The following is a 27,236-nucleotide window of genomic DNA, read 5'->3' as shown; positions in this document are numbered from 1 at the left end:
ATATTGTTTTACTTATCACTTCTTTCGTTTAAATTTCCCTTTGATTTATCTTGTTCATCGTGAATGAGAGTTTGTTTTAAATGTCTGTACAATTACCATTAAAACAATTTACATCTTGTACTTAACAAAAAATATATTTTGACGCAATTGTTTTGAGCAACAGATAGGCACTTTCAAAGGTTTAAATATTGTGATAAATAATACAAATAATTAAAATCACTTGCAGAGACCCCAAATGAAAAGGAAACGATAGATTATAGGAAGAAAAATGAGCGCAAATGAAAAAATTAATGTTTAAACTATATGGCAAAGGACTATAAATTTATAGAAAATACATTTAAACCAATTCACTGGTAGAAATAACTTATTTCGATAACGATTTAAAGATTAAAAAATTCTTGAACATCTTAAGATTCGAACTCAACCTTCTGCACGTTACTCGTAGGCCAAGCACTATGCTACATCACTACATCTAATATTATCAATTTTTAATCTCTAGACCATCACACAATTATGATTTTTTTTGTGGATTATTTGCATGGTGAGATACTGGGGACCCTGACCTATATCACTGTATAGATGACTTCAAAAGGTCGATTCCATCCCTGGGGACCTGTCCTGGTCAGTATCGCACAGAAGGGAGTAAATTATCCCAGCTAATGGGATGCAATACGCTCATTTCATGTCAAATCAGATACTGGGGCTCTAACTAGGGGTGCGATTAAATTTATAAAAAAGCAGAAACTGTTTTGGATAGCTCTTTCTATTCTTCACAAAAAAAATTTAGTTAGTACTACTATGTGAACTGTTTTAATTTTAAACATTTTCTGGTATTTCACTTATTGACACACACGCACGCACGTATATAAGTGTCTTATAATTCACATCTGCGTCTATTATTCCTGAAATTGCGTTAGTATCTGAGCATTTGGGCCTCACTTTTCATGTATTTGTTTACATATGACATACAATCTGTCTTATATGCTTTTCCATCTGGTTATTACTGTAATACGTATCTACACACCCGGACTGGTGCAGGGCTTAGCACGCCGATTCGCGGAGGGATACCGGCCCCGGATCGAATCCGCACCGTGGATTAATGACGAGGTTCGGCGTGCCTGGCTACCGTTTCCCACATCAGACTACGTGAATAAGGGGCTGGTACCCACGTGCCCCCCCTGAGTTACACGATTTGCAAAAACACTTCGAAAGCGTTCTCGCTATTTCACATGGAATAACAATGGGCGCAGCAGATGGGATACACAATTTCCGTCCGGGTGAGGGAGGGGTGGCGACAGGAATGCCGTCCGGCTACCCTCTACCATTAAAACTGCCAAATAAAGACAAACATACCGACCGCGAGACAGTACGGGATAACACCAGGAAAAAGATTACTGCACCAATCTGACACCTTCTACATCCTAGCGCTACAATCGCGTCAAGGATCCATGGAACTCAAAAATAAATATACGCTAAGATAGGTGTAATGGAGAACTGAACCCCGATGCTATTTCCAGTTGAAGGTAGTGCCAACTGTGTGGAGTGTCAGGAGCTCTGAGACTTCTGGCGTTGGAGCGGCCATTGAGGAGACGTACAGCAAGAGGGAGAAAGCGTCGGAGGGCGTGTCCTGGCGGCGTGCCAACGACACAGCACGGGCAAAGGCATCACCACGGGGGCCGTGCGTCGTGCTGTGACGTTGCACGCAAGCTGTGGGCCCCCACCTTACCACCAGCCGGCCCCTCTCCCCTGCTGGCCTCGCCAAAAAGAGAGACAACCTAACTAAACCTCACTCTGTCCCACGCAACACTCTCGCCCACGGGCGCCGGACGACCTCCATTCCACAAGGCTGTGCAGACGACCGGCATCTGCAGCGGCGGCGACGTCGCGGCCAGCTGCGGCGCTACGCCACTGCGTAACGCGAACGAGTTTCACCATTCAGACGTGCCAAGTTAACTGACTGTAATGAGCGTCATCGACCATGGTTTTGACCTATTACAAGGTCTCTGATTTGCTCATTCGTGGCCCTCTGTCTGTGGAACAGTCGTGCTTCTCGCGGAGTTACCTATCAACCTTTCTGATAACAGAATGTAGAAAGTAGAGAATACGTGAAGTACATCTGAAAATGACTGAAGGAGTACGCCCTGTCGTACTCAACAAGTAGTAATTTGACATTAATTTCCAATTTATTAAATAAGTGTCCGCTGTTAAGCTGTGCCTTCGCAGTAACGAGCCTCCAGTAAGGGTAAAGAGGTCTTACTTATTTGTGTTTATTTAAAATGGTTTCACGGATTGGTTCATACAACAGAAAATTAAGAAAACATAAGACCAGATTAAATTAACTTTGTTCAAAGTTCGGCTGTAAATTAACTACATGTAACAGCCTTGGTTGGTAGTTAATTGGGAATTACGTTGTTCCAAAATTTCACATTACAGCAAGTGATTACCATGCTTCAAGATTAGCCGACCATAGCACGGTGATTCTTGGAAAAAAAGAAAAAGTGAGGGCTCAAGTATTCCATTATAATCACAAGAAATATTTTCGTGTTGAATACTAAATTACTGGTGGTGAAGAGGTAGGTGACGAATACGTCCGCGAGTAGTTAAATAGCAATGACTATTCTATTCACCGGGATTTCAGCAGTTAGGTGACGCGAATATTCAGAGGTGGAAATCAGTATAAACGCATGTTGCTACTTGTGAAAAACACGTTTATATATGTTGCATTGTGCGCATTTTTCTCGTACAGTTAACAGCAAAGAAAACATACTCTCATTTTTACCATTGGCACGTAAGAAATTTAACGAAACAAAACAATCTTAGGGGTGGAAATTGATACAATGGCACTTATGAATTATTGTCAGAATAATCTAACGTCAACAGTAAATAGATCACAATTGTGACCCACTATTTACTCGAACCTCAATTTTTCTCAATAACTGCGAAAATCCTCTTACGCATTGATTTTACAGGGGTAGGATGTCTTCTTCCGAGATTGGGATCCACTTCATTAGAACTGCAGTCTACTGCGACAAACACGTCGCGCTGGGATCCCCATAGATTCTCCATGGAATTTAAATCTGGACTTCTTGATGGCCAGCTCAGGAGTGGAAGTCCTTTATCTTGAAACCACAACTCTGCCTTCGCAGACATGTGTATCCCTACATTATCGTGGTGAAGTAGTAAATTATCATCGTCAAATTGAGTTTCCAGGATTCCTGTATAATCATCGGCCTTCATTTTGGGGTGCAGTCTTTCTAAGGTGAAGGTCTTTTTGCGCAAAATGCTGGCCCTATCATAACTCGACAGGGGCTTTCCACGAGGCATTGTCACAATAAGTGCCCTACGACGTTACCACACACACACACACACACACACACACACACACACACACACACACACACAATTGCAGCTGTAGCAAACTGTTGATATTCACTACTGTGCTAGTCATCTAGCGGAACTGCCTTTATACTAACTCCCGACCCTTCCTACCCGAAAGGCCGCCTTTTTTCAATTTTTAAGTATTCAGCCTAATTCTACAAGCGAAACGAGAATGTATGTCGCTTTGCTTTGTTGTAAACTACACGGGAAAATGTGTGCAATGCCAAGTACGTAAAAACATGTTTTCTCACAAATAACCAGGTGATTTTGTAATAATTTCCACCACTTTGCTGAAAAAAGTACGTTTGGTAGAGAAAGACAAGGCGACCGAGTAACCAGTTATTGTGCACATCGAGGCACTTAAAATTCGTTGATCTGTTGTTAGAGTACGCAGGACAAAATTCGTTTGACCATACCAATGTTTTGACTTCCTGGAAAACGAGAACAGTCGCCATGAAAAAAAAATGAAAAGTACAATCAGAAAAAATGGAATGGTCAATTTCCGAAAGTGAAATGGAAGCAAGTGGAATGAAATACAATGTATTTTAAATGTAACTTTGTGAATAAAGTTTGGTTCCTCGCTTTCAAATGTGACAAATTGCACTTTTTGGATTTTCTTTTACAGTTAATCGTGCAGTCTAGGGTTTGCAATAACCAGCGTAAACAGCAACTTGCAATACTGTCATTTGACAGTGACTGAATATAAATACACACAACAGAGTTTGTGTCTGACAACCGAAAAGTCCTAGATTTCTGATCGCACGCGGTAACTGCATTTACAACTAAAACTGACATATGTCAACGCAGCATGACGAATGTTGACGAAAACGTCTTTGAGGTTTATCTGACGCACGCTCGCCCGTTGGCGTAAGCCTCGCGCTGTGAGTTGGGCGCTGAACGGGAGTGCGCCAGCGCTGAGTAATGCAGTTTCTCGCTAAGTGAAGCGTCACTGCAGCCGAGATTTTGAGAAGATTGCACACACAGTACGGAGAACAATCACGTCACGGACAACAGTGTACGAAGGGAAATACCTACGGCATGCAGAAAGACTGACAAATATTTCGCATGGGCACGATTAAATTGTACTCGCGCCAATGAATACTTGATAATTTACGTTAAGAGAGAATAGTCTTATTGTGACACTGGAGAGAAGCAGCATTGATAGCTAAAATACGTGGGCTAAGGAGCACATCAGCTGAGACGTGAAAATACTACAGAAGGCTACGGGCTCAAAAGAATGTGATGAAGCAACACTAAACGTTTCTTGTAATCTTAATCGCAGTAAAGAGCAGTTGCACAAAAGTAGTGTCATCTTGTGGCAACAAATAACACTATCCCATGGATTCTAGATACAATTATGTGATGTGTTATTAAGAGTATGCAGGGCAAAATTCGTTTGACCGTACCGATGTTTTGACTTTCCGGAAAACGAAAACAGTCGCCAGGAAAAAAGTGAAAGAAACGCACAAACATAAAAAATGGGACGGTACTTTTCCGAAAGTGAACTGAAAAAGTCATACGATATAACATAAATTTTATAAATTTCAGTTTCCTCGCAAATAAGTGCTATGGGCTTTCAGATGTGACACATTTTGGATTCTGTGCTAGAATTCATGAAACACACTGTGGTTCTGCAAGATATTCTATGCAACCAAACCACATGCATACAAAACAATTTACTACAGCCTGAGAACAACTATGTATAGTGACGACGCAGTTTGATGGAGTGTATCACCCAAAATAACGGCAAAGGGTATTTCGAATAACCTTGACAAAATGTTCACATTTTGTTGCGTATACACCCCTCCTCAAATGTCGATAAATTAATGCAAACTAGGGAAGCACACACTTGTAGTCTAATACTGCATCAGCCCTAAAATGAAACGTTACTTGGTTGTCTCACTTAATGCAGTGTGTATAAGAACTAAAGTCCAGCACCAGGAATATGACACTCGGAGCAAAAAAAGTTGAGGAACCGTAGGATCTAAAATGCATATCGTAAGTGCTATGAGTAAATCTTCGGTGCTGTGAAACAAATCTCTTCCACTGCGAACTCCTTTCCTTATTTTGGTAAGAAATAGTATGCACCAAAACAAGAAAAAATTGTCAAGAAAATACAGGCTCTAAAATGCACCCTTAAAAGCTACGAGCACTTCTTCAGAAGAGATGTTTCGCAGTAACAAAGATGAAAAAGTGCCCACAGCTCTTAAGATATACATTTTGCAGCCCGTATTTACTAGAATCTTTTGTTTCTAATGATCGATCCTGTTAACATATTAAAGTGTAACTACGAAGCGATAATAGGCGACATGAACGTATAACAATACAAATGGGGGACAATGATTTACTATCATAATTCTACGAATTCGGGGTAGTCTTAGCTCCATTTCTCTATTTATGGTCGTTCGCACATTTGCGAGTTAGAAATTTTAAATACCTCGATACTAATGTCGGGGAATGTTCTTTTTCCAGCTTTTTAAAGACGTTGCTTCCATAGACACCCGATGACGCAAATATATAGTTTGAGAAAACGGCCGTGTCTGTGAATAAAGATTTTTAACAGTCGCAGAGGTCCTTATTCAATGTGGAATGTTTCAACTGTGAATACCCCACATAAAAAGTGTTATATTCAAATCTACTATTGCTTGAGGCTACTAGTCTACCATCTGATACCTTCTTTTAGCAAGTAGTGTCGTAAGTTTCTTTTTCCCGAAATGTGATTCTGTACTTATTTAGCAACACCGCTCTTCTAATCTCCAGTTTTCGTCTGTACCATCCCAGTTCAAAAGCCTCTCTTCTCTTATTGCCTGTAATGTTTCTTTGCCCATATTTCACTTCGGCACACGGCTATATTCCAGACAAATACATTCAGAAAATTCTTTACGCAATTTTTCCTAACACAAATTTACATACGATGTTAACAAATTCCTCTTTTTCTGGAAACTGCATTCTTGCTATTGCTAGTCCGTATTTTATAGCATCTCAGCTCTGCCACTCACCATTTACTTTACTAAACTAATAGTAAAACTCATCTATTACTTTCGTGTCTCGGTTCCTAATCCAACTCCCTCAGCACAGTCTGATTTAATTCGGCTACATTTGATTACTTCATGGTTTACCTTTGTTGAGATGCATCTTACAACCTTTATTCACGACACTCTTTGTTAAACTGATCTTCTCAAATTCTTTGTCGCCTCCGACAGGATTATAATGTCAGAGGCAAATCTAAATGTTTAAATTCCAGATCGCTAAACTGTTACTCCCTTTCCAAATTTCTCCTTGGTTTCCTTAACAGTTAGCGGAGTGTACATACAGAATAACATAGTGGATAGGGTACACAACTGTCTTACTTCCTTTATAACATAGTGGATAGGGTACACAACTGTCTTACTTCCTTTATCAATTATAGCTTCCCTTTCTTTCCCCCAGGCACACAATAGCTATCAATTTGGCTACGTCCAATGCCGACGATTTAAGAACTCCAATTTTCTGGAAATATAAGAGTATTTCCACTACACTAGAGTACGTTTTTGGTCTTTTAGAGTGATTACGCCATCAAAATCCGTTCCATGACAATCGCCCTGGTCTTGAAGGAATGTATGAATGGGCCAATTTTCGCGTGTATCTCCTCGTACGTATGGGAGAAGGCCTCTAAAAGCTTAAGTAAGCAGGTGAATGAGCACGCCGACCTCACACCAAGTCTACAGTGACGCCAGGGAGCCTGCAAATAACAGGTGAGTCACCAACCTGTTAGGCAGCGAGGCCCCGGCTACATGCAACCGCCGATGCCCGTCCGGTCCCCCAGTCCCCAGCTGTCCAAAGCCGTGTAGCCAAATTATTTAGTTACTTAGCCATTCTGGACATTACAGAACACCGTGGCTAGGTTAAGAAAATATATGTACAGATACGTGCGACCAATCACGAAATGATTTCCATCCTCAGATTAGGCACGTAACATTAAGATGAGTCCTGCAGGTACTTCTTGTGGCAATATAGGTCGCACTGGAGTTAATACTCATCTAGCAGCTTCGATTTGCATAACCTATTCATCAAATAATTAAGCACGGTGTACTATAAACGGATTTGCACATCTGCTCATTCTCCAGCTGTTGGGCGAGGTCACCCTCCTGGGTGTCCGCCCCCGGTAGCTAAGTGGTCAGCGCGACACAATGTCAATCCTAAGGGTCCGAGTTCGATTCCTGGCTGGTTCGGAGATTTTCTACACTCAGGGACTGGGTGTTTTGTTGTCTTAATCATAGTCACTTCATCCCCATCGACGAGCAAGTCGCCGAAATGGCGTCAAATCGAAAGACTTGCACCTGGCGAACGGTCTAGTCACACGATATTTACCCTTCTGGGTGCGTTTTCCTCCATCCTCTGCGCAGTGTCGCTTTCTGCACTGTTTACGATAATGGACTACTTAGCTAGTTTGCGCCTGATATCCAGCACAGTAGCCAGTCCGTTGTGGTGGGGCCGCAATGTACCCTGTTGGTTGTAGCCCCCTGACCACACAAGGATCGCTCTGCTGATGCCTGCGCCGTTAACTCCCCACGTATACCAAGGAGTAGATGCCCGTTACCCTAGAGCATCGGGACTCCCGGCAATGGCTATCCTGCCAGGTGGCCTTTGCTGCGGCTGTATGGCGCTCTTGGGGAGGGCCCCTGGTCGGAGTGGGTGGCATCAGGGTGGATGGCACGCCATGAAGCGTAGTACGTAATTTCCTGCCGGTGGTGAAACACCAGCAGTCTCTAAGAGGTCAAACTTCAATGCTAACAAATACGACCACAAATCGTTCCCAACGAACCACCCCCCCCCCCCCCCCCCCACACACACACACCATGGGAGAAACGCCATGCTGGATGACATTGAAGCTTATTCACCACAGTATCTCGTATGTACAAGAGTTGATGGGTAATATTTCTTGTTAATGAAACCTCAGTTTTTTGTTGAGCATTTAGAGGACAAGTTTGGAGAGATGGAGGGTTTGTCAAAATGCGGTCAGGGTCGGTCTTGATCAAAACAGCATCCTCTGCCCAATCACTGACACTACTCGCCTGTGACAAGCTGGAGGATGTTCCTGTTTCCATCACGCCCCATACGAGCTTAAGTATGGTCCAGGGTATCATATTTCACAGGGACGTTCTTTTGCAGTCTGACAATGAGCTAAGCCCAAATTCAAAGCAGCGAGGTGTCCATTTCATCCGGCGCGTCTACCAGAGTCCGAGGGATAATCAGGTTGCCACCGGTGCCTTCATCTTTGCCTTCAAGGGTGAACATTACCCGAGAATGTAAAGGTGATGGTCTTACGCTGTGACGTAAAGCCATATACCCGTCACCTGATGCGGTGCTTTAGGTGTTCGAAGCTCAGCCATATGACTTCCCCCTGTACTTCCAGTGTCACCTGCCGGTATTGTGGACGTCCTTCACATCCCAATACTCCCTGTGCCCGGCCTCCCATCTGTGTCAACTGCAGGGTGCACCATTCACCTTGGTCGCCAGACTGCATGAGTCTCCAGAAAGAAAGTAAAATAATGGAATACAAGAGCCTGGACCACTGTCCTACACTGAGGCTAAGGTAATACGAGAGGCTACATCCTGTGCATATGACGTCAAACTACGCAGCCGCTACGGTAACCATTCTACAATCTTCCGTTCCGCCGCGTACAGTTGGCTCTGAGCTGTCAGACTCCACCTGCCCCTGTGATGGCGGGGGGAGGGGCACTTCCCTCTCTGTTGGTCCTGCACAATCTACTTCAGGAGCAATATACCACACCCACCGTCCCATCGGGGACGTCAATCCCCACTTATCAGCTGGAGAAGTGTAAGTCTTCTTTGGCTCCTCTCACCAGGATGGGATCTCTTGGGTCACTCCCTTCCCAGGTTCCTACCAGTAGCAAAGCTGACTTCTGCCAGTGGCTGAAGAAACCACAGGCAGCTGGTTGTAGGGCTTCACGGTCCTCATCAGTCCCTGAGAGTGTATCAGTGAAGACCTCCCAGTTGGACAAACCTAAGGAGCAGCAAGAGAAACCTAAAAAGAAAAGACCCTGAAGAACGCCGGCCGAAGTGACCGTGCGGTTCTAGGCGCTGCAGTCTGGAACCGCGAGACCACTACGGTCGCAGGTTTGAATCCTGCCTCGGGCATGGATGTGTGTGATGTCCTTAGGTTAGTTAGGTTTAAGTAGTTCTAAGTTCTAGGGGACTAATGACCTCAGAAGTTGAGTCCCATAGTGCTCAGAGCCATTTGAACCATTTGGACACTGAAGAACCAAGGGACTGTGGTGGCACCCACACCACCACTGCCTACAAGCTCTGTGTCTGAGGATGAGGTGGAGATTCTGGCGTCTGCTGAGGACCTAGATATCGTTGGGCCCTCAGACAAAATGGATGTCGATCACACAGGCACTCATATGGTGGCAGCACGTGACCCTGAGGCGTAGACTGCCTCGTTGAATGTTTGATGCCTTCAGGGTCTCACGATCACGTAATCGTCCAGTGGAATTGCGACGGTTTTTTCCACCGCATGGCTGAGCTATTGCAATTGTTGAGCTTTACACCTGCTTTCTTCACTGCCCTCCACGAAACCTGGTTTCCGGCAATGAGGACCCCTGCCCTCCATAGCTATAAGGGATAGTATAGGAACCGTAGCAACTACGGTGGTGTCAGGTGGAATTTGCGTCTATTTCTTGAACTCAATATGTAGTGAACCTGTGTCCCTTCAAAACCCTCTAGAAGCTGTGGCTGCCACGATAAGGACGACGCAGGAAATAACTGTCTGCAATGTATATCTTCCTGCAAATGGTGCAGTAAGCCTGAACATATTGGCTGCATTGTTTGATCAACTCCCTAAACCTTTCCTACTCTTCGCAGATTTTAACACGCATAACCCCTTTCGGGTGGCGCTATGCTTACTGGCTGAGGTAGGGAGGTCGAAAATTTACTGTCACAACTCGATCTCGACCTCTGCCTCTTAAATACAGATACCCACACATTTCAGTGTGGCAAAAGGCACATATTCCGCCATTGATCTCTCGGTTTGCAGTCCAGGCCTTCTACCTTTTTTTTTAGCCACGTTAGCTTCAATGAAATTGCTAGTATTTTTCGAGGCGTTTAGACAAATTGCCTTAAGGTAGTGAGTAATTTATTTTATCCCACAGAGCATACAGATACTAACGCGACTCATTCTAATATTTCCCCCAAACACACCCGTCCAACAATCAAGCACAACAAAATTCCCGACCAACTGCACACTAGCGAAATGTAGGATGGTAAAGAGTGTTAGCTGAACTTAAGTGGGAACACATACGGGACTAAAGTGTAACCTAGGTAGCAAACACAGAAATATTTACAAAAAAGCTTCAAGTTTTGCACAGAAGGGACATAATTATGAATCAGTTAAACTTGATGCGTAACATGTTTCAGGATGTGGAATTTTGTAGCAACTGGAACATATTCGCCACATAACCCACAATAATAACTTCAGAATCAAGTGCAAGTTCTTGAAGACACTAACAGCCATGTTCAAATGAATGTCATGTGATCAGTTACTTTAACAGATCAAGCTCCAAAAGCATATTTTATCTCCGATGTTGTGTATTTCTCTCATTTACTAAAGCAGATTTTTTTAATGGCCGAAAGGGATCAAAATTCAGATCAGTGTAAAATTGAAGGGCTAATTTTATTGTGTACTGTCCAACCATCTAACAGTATAGGTCAATCATTATTTCTCTTAAGATTCGTCATTACATGTGAGTCTGATATATCACTGACCACTGAGCTCGCATGTGCTTTCTGACAGGGGCATTGCACAATTTGAAAGGTATGGAGAATTGCAGGTGACTTCGTTCCCAAACCTTGTTGCCACTGGCTGAAATATCAGTATGCATAAGGAACGTGCTTTGAGAGGTGACTGTGATTCCGAACAGAAGACTTCATATGGACTTGTGGCCTATTCGAAATGGTTTCTGAGATGGAATACATTTAATATCACTTTTCTTGAGTAACTCGCAAATAGTACCCTCCAGAGGAAACACGTCGCAGTAAAAATTAAACCTTAAATTTCCAACACAAAGGTCATATTTTTTCCCCCTTCTAGGACTAATAGCTCGCGCGGGAAACTGAAAACCTCGCGCGACGTGCATCGTCTGTAGCTTGGGTAGTTTCGTAGGCCAGTTTGTAATGGTTTCACCGACTGGACAGACCATATGTTAACTGTTCAAATAACACAGAAAACAACAATGTGTGTTAAATGTACATGCTAGGAAGAATGTAGTACTTAGTGCACAATCTCAATCTATACTTCGCAAACCAGTGTTGGGTGCTTCCGATACTATTAAGATTTTCTGCCCGTTCCAGTTCTATTCGCGAATAGTTTGTCGGAAGATTAGTTGACGGTCAGCCTCCATATAACTCTTATTTTCTCACCAACATGTCTAAAACAATAATCACACAGCAGTCAGAACACCATCTTCGAACATCACCGCTGTCGAAACCTTCGTGAATATGTAGGTGCGGAAATGGTGCACCTGTGACAATTTGTCTCACAAAAAGTATTTCTTTTTATCTATTCTACATACTCCACTCGTTAAGGTAAGGGGCACGCGGGCACACGGTGTGTGTGTGTGTGTGTGTGTGTGTGTGTGTGTGTGTGTGTGTGTGTGTGTAGGGCGAGGTGAGGGGTAGCAGCAAACAGAAGAGGCAAGAGCATGGAGATGCCTCACATAAAAATGGGGAGAGACAAAAACCGCTTCCGCTTGCAGGCGCGTGCGCTGGCACACGGCGCACGGCACGGGTCGACGAACGCTCTAACAGCTCCATCTTCTCTCGTTGCGGAGATACGGGTTTGCGCACGCGCTGTGTGAATTAAGGGCGCCTGGCTTCTCGCCACACTCTTGGACCATTTTTCGCCGATTACATACATTACTCGTGTTGAAGTAAACGGCAACGGTTTCGCAAATAGACTAAAGTTTTCTTTGGTGTTTGTATAATTGGAGTGTGTAGAGGGCGGCTATATTAGTATTTACGTTTGATAAGCAGAATGCTGATACTCGTTTTATTATGTAGAGTTCTTTGTAGGTGGCTGGCTACTGCTGGAGGTTTTTCCCCCTTATTGCTGCTGTGTGTTCCTTCAATCTAATCTCAAATGATCTACCCGCTTGACCTATGTAGAAACAGTCACAGTTCAAACATTCAATTTTGTATACACCCATGTGGTGTAGTGGGTATCTTGTGCTACTGCCATTAGGTATCTGCACAACCAAAAGTTTCCACAATGCTTGACCGGAAATACTGTTTTGTTTTGCTATATGATCTTTGCACATTTTAGATTCATTTGAGATAACACTTGTCTCAAGACTTCCTGCAAACGTGATGTCATATTCGCGTCGCACAGACTGTCGACAACCTTAGGAATCGACTTTGCGACGAGCATGAATACGTATGTTACTGCTCTTCTTTTCACCCGCAGCAGTCTAAGCTGCCATTTCATGTTCTTGTCTGTCATCACGCCCGGAAACTGCCACATACTCGGAAATAAATAGCTAAATATTTTTGAGAAGGGCAAATATGAATTTTATTGCTGCCCATTTCAGACGCAGCAATTTAAACTTTTTTTAGGTTTCTGCCTAACCACACACTTATTTCATCCACTGTTCTCTAATCAATCCGAAATCTAAATAACATCGAATGTTGCAGATGGATTTGTATCACATTCATAAGAAAGTCCCAGAATGTTAAGAACGGTAACGTTAGGAAAAACAACATGTAGCAGGATGCGAACCTATATCCTCAGACTCCTTACACCACGACAATATACGTTAAGCTAGCGCTTGGTCATGTGATTTTGGTCTCCATTTTGCTTATTATAATATCTCTCGAAGGCTTATATCGTTTATACGTTATTAATGATGACGTGTTGGTGATAAATCTTCAATGCGCCATGTTCTGAAATACGTACTGCAAGTTACAATACAAAACATCTAAATATGCCTGCCGCATCGATTGACGATATTGCGTGTAACGTCAAATTGGCGTCACTGTAGCAGAAAATCTTGACGAGTATTTCCCTTAGATTTGACGTCATTTCTGTTCCTTCAAAGTGTAGTCATACATGCTAGGTAACACGATAGGAAAGGAACCTGTGACCTCTAGTAGTAGTTTTTCATTTATTTTACTTTCACATTTATTATTTCGTTCATCTTTACAGTCAAAAACCTCCGAAAAACTACGAGCCATGTACTGAAATAGTGTTTTGATTTTCTGAGAGGGCCACAGGTTACTCCAAAGTAATCATTCGATATCAATAATTCACAGTAAAGTTTAACCAAAAATGTTCGTATTAAGGAGATGGTTCGTCATATACTTAAACCTGAGAAAGTTATAGCTAAAAAACTACTCTATGATAAATCAGATGAGCTTCCGCAACATTTATACAGAACAAATGCAGATCACTGGTGATGGTGCGTGACGGAAGAATACAGTAATTGATGGTAATGCACGCTAAAAATCTTTGGAAGGGACGTAAGGTGGGTAGACCAAGTCGTGGGTGCTGCGGATGCGATGAGTCACGGGTTTCCGCGCAAGAAACTAATGCAAAACTTCCGGTATTTCCGATGCAGCCGCACCCACGCTGACGAAGCAGCATTTTGTAGTGAGCTGTGTGTGTGCTGCTTCTACCACCATGCAGAAAACTCGCAGGAACGAGGCAACAAAGGCGATGTAGAACATGGTGCTTGATCGTCAGTCAACGGAAGACTCCTTATTGCTCACGAACTATTACTGTTTCACGTTCACCTTGTCTCCGAATGATACAGCGTTTCAGCGCATCACTAAGGGAGAAATCTGGGTCCTGACACAACTAAATCGCCTCGCACAGCTCTCAATGATAAAAAAAACAGCAAAATTTAAGCTGTAGAGATGATTGAATACACGCTGAGCTCGCTAAAAATGGAGACTGAATCACTGAAAAGAAAAACCAGACAATTTCGATCTGTCCATAACAGTTCGTACACCACCTGTCTTAAACACAACTTACCGAGCAAGCACGTTTTTCAACGTAGAGTCCTAGAGAATGTGTGAGGTTTTTACGTCGAAGCATCATATCAGTGACCAAGGTTGTCCAGTCAGCTGTGAAGCCGCAGCATGAACAATGACGACAAAGATCGGTTTTTAAACCAAACTGTTTCTTCCTTTCGTTTTGGCCATCTGAGGACGACGTTATTAGCGTCAACTTCGATTCTCCTCCAATATTCTTTCATTTTCATATTTCGCAACCTTTTCGCTCTTCTGTCCATGACGATTTTGTTCTGGGTCTAGTTTCTGTCTTCGAAACTAGTAAAAGCTCTATTTTTTAATTTAAAAATCATTGACTATCTACGGTTCCTGTATTCCCGTTTGTTCCAAATCCTTTTGTACCTCTGTTTCAGCGTACTTTGGTTCTCTTGTTCTGCACAAACTGTATTGTTTTGCTGTATTAAACTCCCCTTGTCCATTCTAAAGATGTCTGAAGAACACGCTCCTTTTCCTGATGTCGGAGATTCTATCTGGGTATGTGGTTCTTGGTTCGCTCGTCTTCCAAATCGACCATCTTCTGTTGTTCTGGGTCCCAAAATGCTCCTGAGTGTCTTTCGTTCCAACTGTCCCAATCTCTTCAGTGCCCCAGTTCTTACTAGGTCAAGAACGACTCCGGGTGAATCAGTGACAATATCAATTTTGCACTGATAGAAATATTATTCTTATTGTAGATGTTAAGTTAGATTATATGATTAATTCATTTTGTTTGTTCGTTCTCCCACTGCTTCCTTTTAGCCCAGTTTCTACCCATCGAACTGCCACATCAAAATCGTTTGAAGAAGACTACTCAGGGAAAAAGCATGAAACCAGGAACTAGTTTCCATTTCTTTAAATAAGGGTTAAAAAATCAACCTGAAGGTTACAGTGCTTTGCTAGGTAAGGTTTTATTTGAAGCGGTATGCCAAAGCCTTCCTCCAGCCACCTACAGAGGTTGCACAGTTTACTGTAGACTCAGAACCATTGTACAGCTTACCAGTTTTCACATTTACAAATGATTCTCAGTGGTGAAAGAAGCGACAAGTGACAAAAAGCCGACTGAGGGCAGAATTGAACCTAGCGATACCGGTCATCGGCTTCGGCCCGTGACGCAATGATACGGTGTATCACATTCATTCATTCATTACCAGCGAGAGAACAGCACATTACAACACTTATTTAGTTTCTATATAGTTTTTATGGTTATATACTGAGATGACGGACAGGTGATATTGGAGATCTCAATATTTCCAACAAAAAAAATCGTAGGAGCGGTTGGACACCGAACCTGGTACCTTAGGCTGCCTCTTAGCCACTCTGTCACCCAGCAAAAAGTAAAACATTCATCGGAAAATAAATTTATATAAACGAAGCAAACCATCATCAATTCGTATTTGTTTTTTTCTGTGGCATAAAATCAGTCTGCTTTTGCTTCCATAAGGCAACGCAAAGTTGAAGATGGAAGTGGACACATCCATTATAAAATGCACTGGGCGTTCCCAAAGCAGGCCAACGTACACATGGACACACAAAACTCGAGGCACACCATCTTACGATGCAGTGGAAAAATGAGTAAATTTAAATGTAGCCAAGAGAGACTAAGATGTGATGGTCCCTGCCCAAAGCGACGCAGAGTTGCAACAACTGACTAACAAACTGCAGTACGTGAACAACATAATGGAACGGCCGATGATTAACAAAGCTATGCAGAGAGGGTATACCTACTTGCCTTCTGGGCACTTTGCAGTATTATTGGGGTGGGTTTTCAGACTTGTCACCGTTCAAAAATGTCAACGAGAGCAACGCTCGCCAATGAAATTCTGACCTTGTCAGAAAAGTATCCGAAAGAATTTTTTTTTGTTACCGTTCCGTCACACTCTTTGAATTTAGGGTCCATTCGTATAAGATTGAGTACAATAATATCCTGCACACCCTCACCGCTAAGAAAAGGTGTTACTGTCTAGTGAAGCTCGTGACACATTTTGGGGTGGAAAAAGTGTCTCAGATTGTTTCTGGAAAGTAATGAGATGATAAAACATATGTCTAGCTTTTATATTGCTCATACCTAACATTGCATCTAGAAAAGAATACGTAACTTGCTCGACGCCCAACTGGATAATTTTGATCCACTGTCAGGTTGCGATTTTTGATGCTACTCAAAGAAAATGGCATTGACAATTCTTGTAGGAGAGCAAAGATTGCAGACGTTAAAAATACTTGTTTACACCTAGAGCAATCTGTTGCCATATTTTCTACAATTGACCATTGGAATACTGCATATCAGTATTGTAAATTTTCTCGAGTCAAGTAATATGGCTTCTTAATGCCTAGAGAAAAGGAGAGGAATCTGCTACGATATCATGTCGATGTCAAGATCAATCAGTTGGAAGCACTGAACGTCAAGGGCGTTGTTACAATGAAGCTATGATCGATTTCAGGAACCACTTCAACATTCGCCTTTAAGTTATTTAGAACTAACTTTAAACATAACTGCCGACGAAGGGAGGGTGAGTTGAGGCCCGTTTCCCCTGAATAAAGGTAAAAGATACTGAACAACGGGCCTGTTACTTCGTAAGCTCGTGATAATTCTGTGGAAGTAAGGGCCACAGAAAGACGATCAAACGCAAGTACATAGTATACATTGAATTGAGGCCCTTATAAAGAAATACAGAACCGCATTTTTCAGCTATGGAGATGAATGGAACACTTCTGACGCAGCAAGAACACGTACCAAATTTCTCCCTAAAATCTAGAAGTTAATTTCGAGGATCTTTAAAGCATCTGACGATATGATTTCCTCCCTCTGTTGTCATGGCTCGTCTGAAGTATATACAAACTAGGCACAATGATGTTTGCAGTTTGTGACGGTGTGACCACCCTGGAGCACGCATTACGGACAGTGAGCTCTGTGAGTAGGCAGCGGGTCATGGTAGGCAAGCACTGAGGACGCTAGATACTAGAAACGAATTGCCTTGGCTCATCTTCGTCGATAGTACAGCTGCAGCCTCTAGAAAGACCAAAGGGCTCTTCACGAGTGATTCAACCACACAATACTATGCTACATTGCCTGCCACTCAATGTTCCGTGTATGCGCACGGAAAGCAATGACACTGGCCATTACGTACGGGATAGCGCCCACACATCGGCGCCAATGTTCAGTTTAATTCTCATACAGGCACTAGATTAGATTTATTTTCATTCAAATTGATCCGTAGTGAGGAGGTCCTCCAGGATGTAGAACATGTCAGAAAAACAATAATACATGTAAATATTTGTCAACTCAGGCGACGTAAACAAGTATAACTTTCAGAACGCGGCCGGTTCATTTACGGTTTTACGCGTGAATAATATTGCTCCACTGTTCCTGGGGCATTTCGAAAAATCAGCTTGGAAATAAATATGACTACAAACTCGGTTTAAAAACGGTAGAGACAGGAAACATCGTTGGTGCCATTGTGTGGTACGCGTATCGGCACTGACAGTGTGTCTTCCTTCGATGTTTGGTCGAAATACTGACAAACAACGAACTCGTACCAACATTGTTTCAATGCTATTTCATCGATCCACATATTGGATGAACATTGTTGGCGCCAACGTTGGCCTTTGCGAGTTAAAAAACATGGTTCTGTGAGGGCGCAGATATTTTTAGAACCGTATACTACGGTGGAAACGCTGCAGGTGTGCCGTCCGGTGCCCAAATAGTCCGGCTAGCAATGGCGATTGATCAGGATACTTTCATGACGTTAGCGCAGTGACTGCGCCTTTGGACTTCACTACAATAAACTTTAAATACAAAGCAGCTGTTCACATCTTGCTGTTAAGCAGTTCTAACAGACTGTACGACGAATCCGCTATTTAACGGCTCTGTTGTCGGTATAATGCATGTGTCGCATGTATTTATGATCTGGGCTTACTAGAGTGAAATAACAAAGTACGAAAAAATTACAATTTCCGAAGTTTACTTTTCTATGAACCTCAAAATTTAAACGAAAGGATTTCCAGTTTGTTATTTATGGAAATTTTTCATCATACATATATCGTGCATTCAAATATGCTGAGGATGTCTAAACGTCTTCAAGAATAAAAATTCTGATGCTTAGAACTCACCATTAGGACTTTGTCATTTATGGGTACTGAGTATGGCGCCTGAAACGAGAACTGTGTGAAATGCCTCGTGGCCTTCCTTTCTTATAGGAGAGATATGCAATGAAAAAGCCTATAAAACTAGATATTGGCGACTAGCGGAAACCCGTTGCTTTAGTTGTCTTGTGAGCTGAGGAACTGGTCCCGCTAACGCAGCGTCGGCAATGCAGGAAGAAACCGCAGTGGGCGAGCACGTGGGAGTACAGCGTTAACGCCCATCGCCAATGGAAGGAACACATTGGTGGTTGGTTATACAGAGTGGGCGCCCTAGCACACATTAAATATGAAACAAACTACATTCTCCTTTAGTTACGGAAAAAATCCAATTACTTATTTCAACCAAGAAGTACACCCAACTTTATTAAGTATAAACACGGTACACGACGATGAACAGCTCAGAAAAATAGAGAATTGAAGCATTTGAAATGTGATTCTGTAGAAAAATTTCAGATTACATGGGCATTTCGTGCAATCAATGAGGTGATAATGAATCGAATTGCGGGGACACAAAGGTATGAATAAAGAAAGCAGATTCACATGAATGTGTGTTGCAGTAGGTACTCGGAAATGTTGAGGCACGTGCAATATAAAGTAGCGTGGACAGCTGCGTCAGACAAGCTTTCGAACTGAAGACCATAACTACAGCCACCACTACGTTACACAGTTACGCAGCGAGTAAATGCAGCATGAGACGCAGCAATATGTGTGTGTCCTGTAACACATTCTGAGCTGAACCGAAAAACTTCCTGGTGCTTGTTACGGAACACAAGAATTAGTGGTAAGGGACCAAAGTGTTTGGAAAACTGTTGTGAAGTCATTTTTGGTTGCCCGTTCCACAGATGTTACTCATTTCTACAATTACGAATTTAGCTGCAGAGATAATCACGAATCAAAGTTAAACATCACAAACTACTTTTATTTGGGTGTTTCTCTGTATTTTGTATGTTATTGCATTTTTGTTTGGTAAACAAATTCCAACTAAATCTCTCTCTCTCTCTCTCTCTCTCTCTCTCTCTCTCTGACTCCCAAGCTCCCGTTCCCTTTAGATATACAACAGTAAAACTACAACTAGGTACACCTAGGATAAAACGTTACCAGTGTTCAATGCTGGCCATAACAAGACCAGGAGGGGAGGAAAATAAATATGGAAGTATAAACTTTGTTAATTTTCTCTCTTGTATTCTAAGCCTTTTCTTGCAGTCTTTTTTTTTTTTTCCTTCCTCTATCCCAATTCTTTAGTATTTCTCTGTGGCTACTCTGTGTTTCCACTAACTAGTTGACTGCTGCATGCTCTCTCTGATTGAAAATATTTTTTGATATTCAATCGTTAGAAAATTTATAGTCACAGAAAGCTCTCTGTTTACATATTACTAATGGATGTAATGCTGTGCACAATTGTATTGTATTTGTGTTCCTTTACATATTTATGCCTAGTGGCTATTTAGCCAAATGCAATGTGAAACTTGATGTTTCTGAGAGGAGTGGCCGAGCAGTTCTAGGCGCTTCAGTCTGGAACCGTGTGACCGCTACGGTCGCAGGTTCGAATCCTGCCTCGGGCACGGATGTGTGTGATGTCCTTAGGTTAGTTAGGTTTAAGTAGTTCTAAGTTCTGGGGGACTGATGACCTCCGCTGTTAAGTTCCATAGTGCTCAGAGCCATTTGAACCATTTGTTTCTGAGAAGTGTCTGAAAATAGCTGTCAAAATTAGCTAATGGCACATACAATAGACATACTAAAGCCTGTCTGGATCAAGTTTTCCTTCTAAAAACATAATGAGGATGTGCAGCCCCACAACAAAATTTTAAAAACTGCTCCTTTTGTTGTAATTCTTGTTGTTTTTTTCTTTGAAGCATTTGTGTTTAATCGCTGACATTCTCCAACAATGTTCTAAATTTTTCCAAATATGTGTTGTCATGATGGAGGAGAATCATTAGTTCTGAATTCGTTGCCAGAAAAATAAAAGGGCTAAATTAATGGAAATACCTCAATAAAATGATTTGATCACAATAAAATGTAGAATGCAACACAGCTGGCATCAGAATTCACAAGTGGAATCAATGCAAAGACAGTAAAAGTGGCTAGATGAAATATACTGCTACCCATACACCATTAACTCAATTAAGCTATGGAATGACAGATCAAAAGATGCGCAAAAATCTATGTAATTATCAAGCCATGTAGATATATTAACATAACACTGCAAGTGGCCTAGAGGTGGTTCTGACAGGCTGAGAATTTATTTTTGCTGACTATTTTACACCCACACTTATTAAGAGGGACACAGGAATTTGAAAACATGTGAAAAAAATCCAATTGCAAACACGTTATAGCAGACTAGCTATAAAGTATCACTTGTGTAAGGGGTGAAAAAAATATGTAGTACAAAGAAATGCATGAAGATAATACTGATACCTGATGTTTTAGCCAAGCTACAAGAGAAAGTCCTTTCATGAATTTTACTGTAGTATCAAATTTACAGACATAACCTCTCCAGTCAGATGTACACACATCTTTACTAAACACATTCCTAACCTATGCCACTGTGTAGTTTTCTTAAGATATTGCATACAATTCCAATACAAGGCAATTCATGAATGAAAGAAAAATTTTGGCATACAGTAATGGATGAAAACATGCTGGCAAACTGATGTTTCACTTTACACTTACAATCATGTGTTCCTTTCAGTTACTGAATAGGAACTACTAAAAAGATGAATTAAGGCAACCCATTAAAAACCATTGTTTTTATAGTGACACTCCCGCTACAAGTCTCTAAAAAATCATGGCAGAACGAAGCTGATGTGCATTACATGCCACAAGGTGACAAATGATGGTGAGATAATTTAACTTTGTGATAAGTTTTGAATTCAAGTTAACAAGTTGAACAAAGTACACTCACCAATATTAACATTAAGGAACCGTAGCAGAATAGGGGTGACAGGAAAAGAAAGAGCAGTTTTCACATGTTTATTACACACTATGATATACTGATTACCAATTGCCGTTGAGATCTGCAAGGGCTCCGCGCCTTGTCATTATTGAAAAAGGAGACTCGCACTTCCTCTCCGTAAAGCAGCACACTTGAATGTTCTCAACCAACGTATCCTAAAGTCAAGAGTATATGTCACCGAACTGGACACATCATTCGTGATTCACTATTATGACTCAGATACCATTCCTTACAAATGGCCTATCCTTTAAAGAAGCTTATATGTCCAATCTTTTTACTTTTTACGTGAAAGATCATAGCTGCATACAACGTTTTAACTAAAATTTCAATATCTTATAAGTGAAACTTTGTGATTTGGTGGGTGATACAATGACTCACAAGTCATCCCAGCTGCACATGACAGTTAACAGCTTTATTTCCAAAGTAAAACGTCGTTGTCTCTTGCGTCAAGTTGACGTAGGCTATAGATTCAAGCCAGAAACTCTTTCAAAGGTTTCAATTACAGCTTTAAAAATACCACTGTGTAATCAGACGCAAGTGGAACATAAACATTACTGGAAAAATCTCTTCGCATACGGTACACATGCTTTATTATTTCCGTATATACCGCACTGTATAATCAAACTATCCAATAATCAGGATATTCGCGTCTATGACGAATGTAAACTGAAATAATTATCCCAGATAAAAACAATGATACGATGTATAGGCCTACGGCAAAATCTCGGTTTGTACATATGTGTACACGTATCACATTTTTCTGTTTTTTCGTATATGTATCAAAATTCATACACTTACCACAGATCTTCTTTTCACACGTTAAACATAAAACATTAAGACGACCCACCACTACTCCCACTCACACACACTCTTCCACTACAACTCGTTCTCGCAACTGAGCCAGTCTGCTACTTGAATTGGTAATCTGTCTTGCCAACATTCGAACAGCAAAAGCACTACTTTCAGTTGTCTTTTACGCCACGGGGAAATTTGTTACTTCGATACAAATAAATCATTGACATTTGCGAATTACTATCCTGGTATACAAAACGAAGTGTTCTTAATACCATATCCTCTCCATAGCTTGAGCTATTAAATTAATAAGGAGAAAGAAGAACATGTTTTGCCATAGTGGCTGTGTTTAGCCGTCACAGTATTTCAAAACTAATAGTTTCTAAAGTAACAGCTACCATACATACACAAAGTTCTTAGAATCTACGAAAACTATTAAAACTCAAATTCTTTTCAAATCATCTGTAAATGAAATGATACATGGAAAACTGGTCGCCACTGGCGCCATCAACACTTGTAGCGTCAGCCTTATTGTTGTACATTGGCGTCACGTGCACGTTTCACATACAGTTGTAAGGATTTACTAGTGAATTTTTTAATGTAATTTCAAATGAATTGCATCTTTCTCGTATGCATGTAATCACACACTAAGTGCAGATTGTGCCCCCTCACCCACAGTAAGAACAACACAATTTTCACATGATTATCCCACAGTAACATAACTAGTTTCTGCTCTGAAATTGCCTAAAAAGCCTCAGTAGTGTGTTTGTAGTAGTATTCATTTATAGTCATTGAATAGCTCCTTACTGTTATTAATATACAGACTGTGCCTTCTTAAGCACACTGGCCCGTGAATACCAGGGGAAACGGTGAAAAAACTCAGTTTTCAATAAAAGTATGATTTGAAAGCCCATATAATGCTTACCGTTTTAAGACATCTTTTGGGAACATCTTAATGCGTAAACCATATCCTTAGATCTCACACTTTATTTGTATTCTTTGTTGCAGGTGAAATAAACCATACTAATTACGTGTGTACATCATAGGCACATATTATTCAAAATTCAAAGAAAGTAGATTTATTTTTCCCTGTAAGTTCTTTACACTATTATCTTTAAAGCACACTACTGAAAAGATACTGCTGTCAAAAAGTGTGGTACAAAAAAATTAAAGTATGACTATCAAAAATTATGGAAATGAATTCAGGGTTTTGCTTCAAAAAAGTATTTTATTTTCAGAGTTAAGTCACATGAGTAGTCTCTCTTAGTTAAGCATGTTTGAAGACTGTATAAATTTTCAGCTCTCTATCTGTAATATTTTTTAGCCAAACTGTACCAAATCATGAAATAATTTAACTTTCAGGAAATTAAATAACAACTTGATTTTTCTATTAAACTTGCACGGCACTAATGCATCCCAGGTCCATATTCATATTGTTTCCTGTGTTCTTCCTTCTTTCTCTTTTTCGCAGTACTACCTTTCTTCTTTGGTGGCTTTGAACACTGATTTTTCTGTTTCGAAGTGTCTCCTTCAGCCAATGGCTATTAGAGTTCTATGCATATTTAGTCCACCAGGCACTCCCATCAGATCTATAACATGAAGCCTTGATACTGAACCATCATTGAAGTACAGATCAGCATCTAACACAGCTATTTTAAAAGTATTTAGTCCTGCTAGAACAGTTTTTGGTATTTGTTTCCATATACAATTGTTGGAACTTTCATTTGGATTTTGAGTCTTACAATGCAAACAACTCTCTAATTATCTTGTCACTAAGCTCATTTTACATAGATTTCATAACTTCTGTTATAGCAAATGGCAAAGAATGTTTATGGTCATAGGTCTCACCTTGAGTAACAGTTCTCTATTAGCCACACCATGAGTCACTGCCAGGTAGGCAGAGTGCACAACCTGGGCTGTCATCTGTGGAGGATTTATAAAAGAAGGTAGCCCATACTGCCTTTTTATTCACTCAAGGTCATTTTTATTTTGTCTTATGGTTGGTCCATAATAATACTGCAGCCTGTCTGTATCTTTGTCTGTAAGCTGACCATGTCCACAAATGCACTTACTGTCAGCTAATTTCATTCCCTTCAAACTCCTCTTAAAGTTCCTCAATCTTGTACCTAACCTTTTCTGGATATGTCCAACACATTCCATTTTTCCAATTCTGTGTCAGCATAAGGTTTTGAGTCACAAACGTTTTAGTACCCTTTTGAATCTCCATCTCCTAGGTAATATGTATATATCACACCATATTTCTCCATTGACCTGTGAAACATCTTCACAACCCCTTCAGATTTTATCCCTCCAACATAACCACTAAAATTAATCAAACATTTACGATTTCCAGTTGCACTAGTACAGCTGTGACAGTACTCGGTAATACATTCCACATCAATGACTTTACCATTGTTGAAGGAGGTAGCTGTCACTACACCATTTAGGGAGCTATGGCTTCTTGGTTGCCAGGATAAATCCAGTGGCTTCAGACATACGTGTATTGCTTCACTGATGTCTACACTTTACTGAAGAGCATTTTTCATACTATCATTTGCTACTTCTTCTAAAGTATGAAGAACAATTTTATTGTACCTCTCAAACCTCGTAGGGGAAAGTAAATCCATAAGAGCATAGAAAATTTGTTCACTTCTGTACCATTTGCCTATACACCTCATAGCATAAGCAAGTTTAATATCTGTGTAATACACTCTCTGTTCAGTTATGCCACAAGTATAACTACATTTGCTTGAATCACAAAAATTGCAAACAGTTCTTAATTTTGATCCACAACCTCTTCTAGTACATATTTCCTAAACTACCTTCACACTGTTATTGCTACATTCCTTACTGCAAAGCTTTATTTATTAGTTCACATAGAGCAGATATATTAATAGCATTAATACTGTCAGTCCATTGTCTAAATCCCCCACCGGTGCTCATGGTTCTTTCAGGAGTTTGTGTGCTCATGGGGTCCCGAGCTATTGCAGCCAGTTCTTCCTTCCCTGGTTGCATTTCCTTCACCCTGTCCTCACTCCTTCCCCATTGCCCTCCCCTTCCCCTCTCTCGGTGTTCTGATTTATATCAACCTGGCTATCCACCTGGTCCCTTCTGTGTGTGCTTTCATCGTGTTTAGGTCCTTGCTCTTCCACTTATAAATTTTCTGCTTTTAGTGTGAGACATTTGGGGAAGAACTCCCTCCCTAGCATCTATGGTGTGGATTCCTCTTCCCCCTTCCTTCCCCTTTCCATTCTCAACTGTAGCCCCCTTCCACCCTGCTAGGTCACCAGAAAGTGTAGCCAGTCCATGTAGTAGGGCTGTTAAGTACCCATCTGGCCGAGATTGACAACACAGGGATCGCACTACTGATATCTGAGCTGTTCTCTCCCCATGTATGCCAAGGAGTGGTTGCTCGTCTTCTTGGAGCTTCTGAACTGGAAACGGCTGCCATGCTAGGTGGCCCTTGCTGTGGCTGGGTGGCACCCATGGGGAGAGCCCCTGATTGCAGTGGGTGGGCCGGCCGGAGTGGCCGAGCGGTTAAAGGCGCTACAGTCTGGAACCGCACGACTGCTGCGGCCGCAGGTTCGAATCCTGCCTCGGGCGTGGATGTGTGTGATGTCCTTAGGTTAGTTAGGTTTAAGTAGTTCTAAGTTCTAGGGGACTTATGACCACAGCAGTTGAGTCCCATAGTGCTGAGAGCCATTTGAACCATTTTTTTTTTTGCAGTGGGTGGTGTCAGGGCAGATGCTTGGTGCATGAAGTATATCAAGCTGCAAAAATCTGGCTGTTCTCAAATGGCTGTCTCTTCAAATGGTGAAGGATCATTGAACACTGCTTCATATGACGCAGAAGCCTTCCCTTCCCTGGTTACATCATGGTAGGAGGACCAGGGTCACTGTCAAGAGATGAAATGCTTTCCCGCTATCTCGTCTATACTCTGAGAGATGGGGACACATTCACTGCCATTGCTTTTTGTGGAGAATATCGAGGAAAAGTTTGGTGAATTGGAGTCTCTTAGTAAGATGCGGTCTGGCTCCCTGTTAATCAAAGCCTCTTCTGCCACCCAATCTGCGACTCTTCGTGCTTGTGATCTTCTTGGCAACATCCCAGTGTCTATTACTCCTCACTAATCTCTGGGTATGGTCCAGGAAGTGATTTTTCATAGGGACTTCATCCTACAAACTGATGAGGAACTTTGAACTAGTGTGGAACGACAAGGTGTTCATTTTGTTCGATATTTGCAGAAGGGTTGCAAAGACAACCACACTCATACCGGTGCCTTCATTCTCATTCTGGCTTTCGATGGGGACACACTTCCAGAGGTCAAGTTACGTGCTAGAGATGTTACGGAAGCTGTACGTCTCACCACTCACAAGCTGCTTTTAGTGCTAGTGTTTTGGGAATGTCTTACCACTGTACGGTGGACCATCTGTGTGGTGACTGGACACTCACTCCATGAGGGAAGCTCCTGTGTTCCGCCACCTGTGTGTTTCAGTTGTCATGACCGCTGACAGTGACATGACCTCCTCTCTGTTTCTTTTTCTAACGTGGATTCTTGCCACATCATCCTGTGGAATTGCAACATACACTGTCGTCACCTACTGGAAATACAAGGTCTTGTCTCCTCCTATTGTTTTCTGTCTTGTTCTTCAAGAAATGCATTTCCATAATGACCACTCTCCAACATTTCGTGGTTATGGCATGTTCTATCAGAACCGTGACAGCACCGGGGTAGCGTCTGGTGGGGTCTGCACTTTGGTTCACTCCAATGTCATTAGTGACGGATCCATCTATGTGCCAGCTTGGAAGTGATACTGGTTAGAGTGCAAACAACTCCAGCAATCACCATTTGCAAAGTCAATCTCTCTCCAGGTAGGCCACTTCCTTACACTGAGTAAGTCCTCTGTTAGCCACACCATGAATCACTGCC

At 41.7% G+C, this 27,236-nt stretch overlaps 2 protein-coding genes across 3 annotated transcripts in view; both read right to left on the bottom strand.

Moving 5' to 3' along the window:
* The window catches only part of LOC124790016 (integrin beta-PS), a 121,130-nt gene extending 98,707 nt beyond the window's left edge, over positions 1-22,423 (bottom strand). For both annotated transcript variants that reach the window (XM_047257566.1, XM_047257565.1), the window contains exon 1: positions 22,313-22,423. The gene's annotated coding sequence lies outside the window, so the exon portion shown is untranslated. The remainder of the gene's footprint in view (positions 1-22,312) is intronic.
* LOC124788487 (trichohyalin-like) overlaps positions 1,776-27,236 on the bottom strand; it is a 76,189-nt gene continuing 50,728 nt past the window's right edge. Inside the window, exon 3 of the mRNA XM_047255757.1 lies at positions 1,776-1,908. Coding sequence (XP_047111713.1) covers positions 1,776-1,908 — 133 coding nt within the window. The remainder of the gene's footprint in view (positions 1,909-27,236) is intronic.

This window comes from Schistocerca piceifrons, chromosome 3 (assembly GCF_021461385.2).
Source record: "Schistocerca piceifrons isolate TAMUIC-IGC-003096 chromosome 3, iqSchPice1.1, whole genome shotgun sequence".
Taxonomy (NCBI): domain Eukaryota; kingdom Metazoa; phylum Arthropoda; class Insecta; order Orthoptera; family Acrididae; genus Schistocerca; species Schistocerca piceifrons.
Note: the sequence above shows the minus strand (reverse complement) of the source record. Positions and strands in the feature narration are given on the sequence as shown.